Source organism: Thunnus albacares, chromosome 9, assembly GCF_914725855.1.
Source record: "Thunnus albacares chromosome 9, fThuAlb1.1, whole genome shotgun sequence".
Lineage (NCBI taxonomy): Eukaryota > Metazoa > Chordata > Actinopteri > Scombriformes > Scombridae > Thunnus > Thunnus albacares.
Genome location: NC_058114.1, coordinates 10044974 through 10055227, shown reverse-complemented (window position 1 = coordinate 10055227; position 10254 = coordinate 10044974). Strand labels below are relative to the sequence as shown.

Below are 10254 nucleotides of genomic sequence, written 5' to 3'. Positions count from 1 at the left end.
CCAGGAACTATATATGCAACAGGTCATGTTGTACACGAACTTTCTGAGTGTAGCAAAGGCGCCAGTTTCATAAATTATTTTATGGCAAACAAACTTCTGTTGGCTGAAGCAGCTCTTCACTAACTCGAAAATGCCGTGAGTATTGTTAACAGTGTCTTATTTTACTTCATATTTGTCGTAATGATGACGTTACTCCAAGGATGCTTCTGTTATATAAAACTAGTTTCTTTCAAACGTTGTGACTGCAATGAGCAGTAGTGGAAGAAATATTCAGATCCTTTACTTAAATGAAAGATAACAATACTACAATGTAGATATAACTTGCTCCATTACACGTAAAAAGTCCTGCATGAAAAATCCTCCTGAAGTAAGCGTATATAAGTATTAGCAGCAAATTGTACTTGAGTACAGTACTTGAGTAAGTTAAATGTACTTAACTTAGTCACTTTCCACCACCGGCAATGACTGTAAACAAACAGTACAGTATAACGTTACATGGACTAATGCTATATAGTCTGTGTCTACACATCAATAATGTTGTTTTACTGTCATAGGAACTGAATGATGTGGTTTGCTCATTAGAAAGTTTTTTGTACCCTCATCATTGTGCTTTAATTTGTCGCAGTGTTACTGTAATATTCCCAGAAAATTACACACTTTGGTTTAACTGATAATTTACTTACCAAAAACTTGAGTAGCAATTGTGGTCAAGTTTGTGCCTCTCATGCACTGTCATTAAAGCAGATGTAATGAGGCCGTGGGGCAAGTAAGAGGGGCTACTGCTGCAGACTCATATATGATCTTTCTCTACATAAATATTGTAATTCTTGTTTTGGGTTTGTTTTCTGTTGTATAAATGAGGTTTCAAATAACCAGGAATTGCTTAAGTATATATGTAATTTCTTACTAAATAAGGCGGTGCATTGATACTGGATATTGTTTTTTTGTTTTTTTTAAAGGGCCAAAAGACCTTTGGACATGGACAATGCCACCAATGTAAGTAAATAAATTGTCCTTTAACAAGGTTTACTGGCATTTTTTGAAATTTGATTTGATATATATATGGATTAACAAATACTCCAATTCAAGTGATAACATGTTAAAGTGAGAGCACTTATATCCAACAAGGTGTCCCAAGGTGTTAAAAGACAGACACAAAACATGTAACATGAAATGAATTAACTGATCATAGCTAACATACTGCTTTCACATTTGTTTATCACATGGTTTAAAAGCTTAAAGTGCAGGCCTTTGGCTGTGTATGGTTTATATTCATCTTTCTCTGGGTTCTCAAATGGTTGAATGATTTTTCATATTATCACAGAGCCTATTTCAATCTTATGTTGTCTTCTCTCTGTCCTGAATAGCATCCAGCTTCCAAAATACCAGTACCATCAAGAACCCACCCACCTTCGACTGGAACTGGAAGTTCTCAAGCAGGTGTGTTGACATCGGTCATTACACATTTGCGAAGACATGTCAGTGTCCAAATACCTCTTAAGTGTTAGCTACACATAGAAGCAGGACAAATGTTTCTTTATTCACATATTACGACATCTTATTTTCTGTCCAGACTTGTGCAAAATTGTCAATTTGCTAAGAATTGCAGAGAGATGTCTGTCATTGTGTCTCACACCCAAACAGTTCATGGCCCTGAATCACTTCAAACAGGTGTGTCTTAACTAATTGCACACTCAACCTCAAACAGACTACACCTCTCAATTTTAAATCCTGATTTTTATGAGCTCACTGTTGTGATTATTTTTTCTCCAAGACAACTTGAGAAGACCAGTCTCAATAAGTATGGGGCAACTGGAGCTTAAAAATGGTAGAAATGGACTTTTAATCAGAGAGTCAGCAGTTCAGACTCCTTAAACAGGAGTTTATAATCTTGGCAGGGAGGGCATGGCTGGAAAAGTTCTTTAATTCTAAGTAACCCTCTTTTGCATAAATAAAGATTTAAAAGACTATTGATTAAACATTAAAAGAATTCAATGTCACCTATAGTTCTTCTGTCAGAGAACCTCCACCTTGGAAATGGTAGACACCTGTGCAAGTTTTGCAACTGCATTTACAGGATACCACCTGGGTTTTTATCCTCCTCTGGAAAAAGAAATTCTACAGGACTGTGACTTTAAATTGAAGTCATACTGTGTATAATGTAATCTTTGTATGGGGAAATAATACTGTGTTCTTGTCGGACCACAAAGCAACAGCAACTTGCATATTGTCTACTCTAGATTGTGTTATTTAGGATGTTGTCTTTAATCAACAGGCAAGGCTAAAGTCACCGCATGTGAACAAGACGCCCCAAAGACAGAGTTGGAAAAGTGAGTATCAGATTAATAGATTTTGCAATTTCTGTTCATTTAGACTAACCTTTTCATCAACAAGTTGAATTAGCGGTAAGCTGCAAGTAAATTTGGAACTGCTAATACATGGAAAGCCAAAGCCTCTAAAAAGCACAGATTCAAAGGGTTACAGAGAACTCCCTTTTATGAGTTGCCATATTTCAATTGCCACACTTTCCTGATGGTCATAATGACATATCAGAATTTAATGACAGGAGACACGGAATGACGGAGATTCATCATTGGCCAAATTATCAGTGATTTACATAGCACTAAAAATAGTTGTATAAGAGTCACTTAACACAAGAACCATTTCCTTAGCCAAGGCAGACATTTGGTGTCAGGCCCATCCATCAAGACAAGCATTAGTTTTTTAATTTTATAGTGCTGTCACTAATACGTTACATGAGCTCAGTTTACAGTACATTCATAACACTCACTTGGTTATGTCATATTAGGATATATGACATTGAAGCACAGCAGTGTTTTATTTATGGTTGGACACCATCAAACCATTAAAATACAAAACAATACATTAACATACAAGTAAAATGGACAAAGATAATTGATAAACAATAACTTAAATAAGTAAAGAACAAAAATACAAAGATGGAAAAGGGCTCAGGTGTGGCTACACACACAGATAATTAATCTTTTAGTTATAGACAGCCTTTCAGACCATAGAAAATCATAAGTTTGAACAAAAAGAAGTACAAATTCAGGATAAACATGAAAAGATTCTCTTAATTTTATGCTTTTATGCTTATTATATGCACCATCTCTTTGAATTACCTGCCTTTCCACGCTGGTTTTCAGTCTTTTCCTCTTTTCTTTAGACTAAGTTCAGGATCACCCAGTGAAACGAATATTAACTACTGATCTATACATAATAGACAAGACATAACTAGTCAGTATGATGCTATGTATAGGCATATTTATTCACACTGCCAAACAATAATATGAGGAAATCTGAAGGTGTCATTGATTGTATCACTTTCTCTCCGCTCTCTTTTGCCGTGACCAGATTGGACTCCTTGCGATCTAAACTGGAACAATCGGTGGATGCATTCATCAGAGCCAGAAAAGAGCTAGAGGAAATACTGGTGAGAAAGACTTTTTCTTTGCTCTTAAATCTTTAGAATAGGCGGAAATGTGTCTGTCTCCATCTTATCTTCCGATTGAGAGATGATGGTTTTATTACATACTGAATATTCACTTCTGACATGGCTTTTCCTTTCAGAGTGACTGCTCGCAGGGCTGTGTGTGTTTTTTTTCATTTCCACTTCGGTGTGCTACATTTTTCTTGTGTGTTGCTGGGGGGTTTTGTGCTTTCCTTATTATCTCCTTGATTCTGTATTTTAATTAGTCAGCAGAGGGCAGCAGTGAACAAGGACATTTGCTCACTGGATCTTCTGCTGACCTGAAGACAGAGCTGAAGAGACACAGAGAGCTGAGTAAGTACGCAAAGCCACAGTTGAATATGAATATCAGAAAGTACGGTCAAATCTGAGGTTGAATAAGAATTCTCTCCATTTTTTTCACTCAACTGGGTGTGAAATAGATTTAACTGGTTAAGATTTATTTGTTCCCACTTAAAATAATCGCGATGGTATTTGTGTCTTTGCAGCATCCAGAGCAGAGTCGTCTTTGAAGGGAAATCACAAGAATCACAGTCAAGGTACTTTTCCTGGTAATAACTTTAATAAACCCAACTCAGTGTTAAACATTCATGTGCTCTTACGCTTTTACACCATCAAGATAAGCACACCTACAGTACTTATCCCTGCCTGAATACTATCTCATTGATTATTCTGGGACTTTTTATGGCCATGTACTAAGTGGATCTGAGATTTGAACACTATTACAAGATTTACCGAAGATTAAGCCTGTCACACATGTTTAAAGGATAAGAGTGGAAATTCAACATTTGTGTCACATTCTCAAATTGCACATTGATTTTGACAACTACATTATTTAGGAATTTTATAGCAGATTTCCACCTGTAAGTTATGTGTCAGTTATGTGTAAGTTATATACTTCTTTGAGTCAAGCTACTCCGCTCAGGGTGGAGGGTCGGTATCCCCACTTTTTATTCATATCAAGACTGTTACGGTCACATCATTTTTCAGTGGTAGCCTTCATTAAATAGCTCCTTTTTTTAAGACTGTTGTGATTATGACCTTATCTGTAGGTCTTTAAAGGCCAGTAAGAAAAAAAAATCCGTCCCAATTGTTCAGTCGAGTTCAGGATGAGCAGGAAAACAAATGTAGTCACAAGGCTGTTTGATTCCCAAGGACAACCCCATCCGTTACTACTTCACTGTTTGATTTGCTTCTTGCTTCATCTTCTTTGCTATTTAACATTAACAACATCAGTGGATGCTTGTTTGAGCTGCCCAGACAATCGTGTTCTCTGCGACCTTTGGAGAAAAACAACATTTTGTTATGGCTACACAAACAAGTCAATGAGCAGATTTCCTAGGGAAAGAATTAATTTGATTATTTTAGGCACATATTATGCCTGCAGCAAAGCAATTCTTGTGATCCAATCATACAATGGTGACTTGTAGAAAATGAATAGGGGGTATTGTCAGAAGGCAAGCTTGTTTTCCGATAAGGTTGTTAGAAATTATTTTAATTAGTTCCAGTAAGGGAGCTGAACATACATGATGCATTGTGGATCCACACCCCAGGAATGTCACATTTTTGTCACATGGTGGATCCGTGAAATTTATCAGTTTTGCATAAACCTCCTTACAACAACAGACTTCACAATGTCAAGGCAGATAGCTGTGGGAGAGAATTGGTCCTCTATGTGCATTGAGACACACATTTTAAGTAAACAAACTGTTATTCAAAGCTGCTGCAGAGTTCCGTCCTATATCTGCTTTGAGCGTGAAATCCAGACAGATGATGCTGATGGTATCGTGAAGCATGATCCTTCTCTAGTGTAAAATGTTTGCTTAGATCCGCTGCTATGGCCTTAAGGCTTCGTCTCCATGTGCTGAATTCAAGGAAGGGGAGTGTAACAAACTCTCGGCTGAGTGCATCATGAGGACGTATACTGTACGTGCTGGTTGTTGGATGCAATATTATATATCATTAAGTACAATATTATGCATGAAAATGATAAGAAACAAAAGAAACGGGTTGCAACAGTGTGTATATTATTGTATATCTTTACTTTCTTTATAGGCATATCGAAATACCACAGTGAAGCACTAATATATGCATACTGAATATGGATTTGACTAATTTCCCCACCACATCGGAGGGTTTTTTTTGAAATACACAGTGGTGATCAATGTGTAAATCATTGTATAGATCATTGTAATTAACTGTTTTCCCTTCATAGACTCAATACTCAATGAAGTGAGCCAGAATCAAATTTTCAAACCGGATTGTTCCACCCCCACACTACACTTTTCATAAAAATCAGTGATGGAGGTTGGTCATCAGTTCATTTACTTAACTGAGCAGTTTGGCAGAGAGGCTGAGGGCATGTTTATCTAGCTTCATGAAATGTCTACAGAAATGCAATCAGGCATCTTAGGATGTGTTTCATGATGTCAGGTGACCAGGCATAACACTCTATAACATGAATAAAACTGTAACTGTTTAACTGTTTAAATAGATGTAGATGCTGTTCACTTTCAAATAAGAGGTTGTGTAGACTAATATTACTGATGTACTAATTAAGATACGATTTTGATATTGTCTAATGCTTCTTCTCTTCAAATTAAGACTATAATTCCCACAAACTATCCTGTGACTCTAGGATGTTGTAAAAATTGTCCCATCTCTTCAGGGATATCTGAATGGTGAGGGAAACCTGCAGTAAAGCAGACGACAGATTTTTGACTGAATTTATGTCTTTGTTATCTTTACCGCCAATTTTGCGTATTGTCTACGCTTAAAATCATGTAAATTTGGAAACACAACTTCCACGGCAGCCATTACACACCAGGAAGAGCTCTTTCTCCGTATTCCGACTCCGTACGCCGGGCTCTCCCTTTCTTAGGTGCCAAGTCGAGCCTCTGGCACCTCCACCCTGCCAGGGCAGCTGAGTAAATCCATGGGGACATTTAAACCTTGAAGGCCAATCTTCCAATCCCACTTCCCTTCCTCCCCCCTTATGTCTTCTTCCCACTCACTTTTTTTTTTCCCCTCTCCCCCTTTTTCCTGCCTCGTCATCCCCCTTTTTCCACCTTACGCTTGTGATAGTTAAAACCACTTCTTTCCTCAGACTGAGAGCGCGGTGTTAAGAAGCGCTTACGACCGTCCTTTAAGGTTAACAAAAGTTTCAGTAAGCATTCTAAAGAAGTCACTTTTGGTGAGCAATCAGGCTTGGGGCGAGCATAAATCCTCAGGGTATAGTCCCGGCATTACAAATACCCACCATGCCTGTATCTGCTGATGACTACAAAATTGAAAAAGAAAGGCCCTAATAATTCTGAGGCAAGTTTCCCTCAGCAGTAGGTATTGATTATTTGTGTGTGGTGAGAGATTTGGAAAATTCAATTAAAGGAGTTGTGCAAAGGATTCATAAATTCAGCCCCTCCAACCCGTATCGAGACATGGTTATGTTCTAAATCAATGCTGCACTTCACAATATATTTTCTTAGGAACATAAAAATAAATAACATTTAAACAGTTCTGCTTACTACAGAAACAAATTTTATTTTCTCTGAAGCTTTTTAATAACAGCCAAGTACTGACTGGTGCACATCTTCAGGGTGGTGACGTATTTTTATTGCGTTTTTCCCATAAGAAAATCCTGTATAATGTGAATTTTGAGATGACAAAATGAGGGGAAAGGGGACGGCTCAGCAGTATAAAAATTGATCAGGCCATAGATGTGGCCACGTTGGGAAAGATTTGTATGTCAGCAGTAATGGGCTGTATTAAAAAGAAGATTCCTTAAGATGTCATAAAAGTGATGGGGCTGTGTCGCAGGGTCGTGGGCTGCCAGCCCAGGCAGCTCCCAGACTCTGGCACATCAATCCTAAGAGGCCTCACGGACAGATGCCACCTACCCACCGGGAGTTTTATGCTTTCTGATTGAACACACGGTTGCAATTAAAGGAGGGAGTTGTATATTAGGCTGTTTTGGTCCAACTGAAGCCAGCGGCCTTCGATCGACACTGCGGGTTGCAGAGTATGCAATCTTTTCAGACGTGATTTCTGATTTAGTGAATGTCATTGCATTTCATCTTAGGGTGCAAAAAAATATACTTCCATGTTTCTTCGAAATATTAACAGCAACCAAATAAGTATTTTTCCACAGCAAATATAAGTTAGGGTTGGCTTACAGTTAATAATTAGCATTATTAAATGATATAATGACATTGTAGACCTAATTTACCTAATAATAATTTGTCCCTGTGTTTGCTTTCCGGCATTTTACTGCCTTTTGTGTTTTGCCTTGATTACAACTCAAGTCATATTCTCAAACAAGCATTGTTTACTGTAACTATAAATGTTTCACTTTAGATTTCATCATTTTTCTTTTTAGATGGCATGAGGACGGGTAGCTCCTACGACTTTCTGAAGTCCATTATGGGCTGAGGTACAATAATCCATTTCTTCTCTAATTTTGGAAATTGGAGGTTTAAATACTGTAAGTAATCCATTGCTATACATCATGGATTGTTAACAGATAACACCCACGGATTATGGAAAATGTAGCTCATGTTAACTTTCTTCTTTGTATGAACATTCAATCTTGACAGCGACTGCGGTGTGTGTAATATCACCGAGTGCCAGTGGGGTTACAATCATGTTTTTCCTCTCCCATATTCCCCAGGTTTTTGTTAGCGAGGCATCTCGGCTGTTGACAGCTAATGGAATTGCTCTTCACCTCTTGTGTAGCACCGTGCGTATGATCCCACGGAGATACGGCAAGAGATGAATGTGGAATCTGTGCTGTCAGTTGTGAGGCTGAGATGTCTTGGAAGCCGTCATTCATTTGCTGGAGAAGTGTCTGCAACGGTAGGAGCGAATCCTCTGACATGTTAGCCCCCCGTCTACCCACCGGAGCCTCTGCCTGGCAGCTGACAAATGTTGATTCTACATTAACCACAAAGCTGCAACGCTGTGCAAATAATGTTCTTTCAAATGGCAACCCTCATCCCCTTTATGGCTAAAACTATGCAATCCTCCCCACCTGTGCAGTTTAACACCTTTGAAAAGTAAAAGTGCGGGGGGAGGGGGGGGCGCAAACTGTCTTATAACACAGTAGTCTCTTTATTTGGCAGCGCCTGGGAAGGCCGAGGCCTCTCACTGCCCGAGTCGACCTAAGCAACAGCTGGTGTTCACAGCAACATTTCCTATTTCTGCCTAAGGTGGATCGTGTAACTCTCACTTTATCACCCTTAGAGGCCATGTGAAGGACAAAGCCAGCACACCCATGAACAAAACTAATGTTTTGATACAGGCCCCCTTTGGAGATTGATAGAAGGCTCCATGGTGTTTTTAATACCCTCTGACCACCACTGCTACATCACAAATAATCTCTTACCAATGGTTTTCACTATAGACTGGGATCTAATGTGTATTAGCAATCTGGGGGGGGGGGGGGTGCCTGAGGGAGATGTTCTTTATTTCTCAATAAGACAAAGTTTTAGCTATGAGGATACAGTATCTGCCTCTAATCCAAGGTTCATAATCACAGTAACTCGGGATACGCCATCCTGGTGGCCGAGTGGTGACAGATTCCTTATTTTCACCATGGCTTCAAAAAGAAATAGGCCTCGCTTCTGTGTAAAGATTTTGATTTAATAACTTTTTTTAACACCCGACGGACACATGAACTTGATACTTTATCAAAGACTGAAATCGCTGAATGTGACATTTATATATGAGTTTCCAGTCGCAAATCTAATTAGTGTAAACAGAGCAGTGTGAACAGTAACGCAGAGGCAGTTTGTTGCTTCAATTAGTATTATTTGTGCCTTTTATTTTTAATGTTTGTGACTAGGAATAAAATTTCAGATACTTCAGGCTTTTACATTTGATTATCTGGTCTATATTCAGGTTTTTATACACTGACATACAGAATATTTCATTTAAGGTTTGCAGCTAATGAACTTTAATTATCAATTAATGTTAATTTTTGATTAATCCATTAGTATTTGACAGAATATAGGGTAAAATGACTGTTACAAGTTTCCAAAGCCCAACATAACATCTTCAAACTGCTTGTTTTGTCCAATCATTCACTTTAAAATGATATGAATTGGAGACAAGCATCAAATTTTCATATTTCAGAAGCTCAAACCAGAGAATCCTTCACATTCAGAAGCTGTTCTGCAGCTTTCAGTTGTATCACATGATCTTCCTCAGCAGATGGATTTGCCAAGTTGTCATGGAATTGTCATTTTCTATGGGTCGACATATCACTTTCTAATCTTATCACTTTAATTTCAATAAATTATCCCATGAATTACTGATTTGATGGATTTAATCATTTTTAATATCTTACTCCAGCTGTATTAGTTGTTTCACCGCTGCTTTATTACTTGTTCCCATTTCAGAAGTGGGAGAGTGAGTTGTTATTTTCCCCTCACATCTTCCCAGATGAACTGCCGTGACGTTATATAAATGTGTAATAGGGGGACAAACCAACACCTTTCATGCCTTCTCCAATGGGCCCCTTGTGTTCATGTCCTGTTGTAGTAACAGTTAACTCAGATCTTGGGCTCCTATTTGTCCCTGTGGCCCATTATTGGCTACAGGCCCAGAGCCTCAGATGCACAGGCAACCCTCACTGACCTGATAACATTTATAGTTGTAATGGATTTTTTTATGCCTGTCATTAACTTGCAGAGAGATTGGGGAAAGAAATTGCTTGTACCTTTTTCTGTGGTATTTCAACTTTATAGCATTATGTTCAGATATGTCAC

The 10254-nt window shown here is 38.3% G+C and overlaps 1 protein-coding gene across 3 annotated transcripts in view; it reads left to right on the top strand.

Annotated features, from left to right (window-relative positions):
* The first annotated feature begins 32 nt into the window (after window positions 1-32).
* Window positions 33-10254, top strand: part of LOC122989533 (integrin subunit beta 3 binding protein) — a 51284-nt gene continuing 41062 nt past the window's right edge. Inside the window, exons 1-9 of one of the 3 annotated variants that reach the window (XM_044362489.1) lie at window positions 33-135; window positions 960-996; window positions 1368-1440; window positions 2276-2330; window positions 3376-3454; window positions 3718-3805; window positions 3979-4041; window positions 7866-7919; window positions 8157-9799. In XM_044362489.1, coding sequence (XP_044218424.1) covers window positions 131-135; window positions 960-996; window positions 1368-1440; window positions 2276-2330; window positions 3376-3454; window positions 3718-3805; window positions 3979-4041; window positions 7866-7918 — 453 coding nt within the window. In that variant the 5' untranslated portion in view covers window positions 33-130 and the 3' untranslated portion in view covers window position 7919; window positions 8157-9799. Of the gene's footprint in view, window positions 136-959; window positions 997-1367; window positions 1441-2275; window positions 2331-3375; window positions 3455-3717; window positions 3806-3978; window positions 4042-7865; window positions 7920-8156; window positions 9800-10254 lie in introns of those variants that run through there. The other 2 variants (XM_044362490.1, XM_044362488.1) reach the window with 2 other exon arrangements.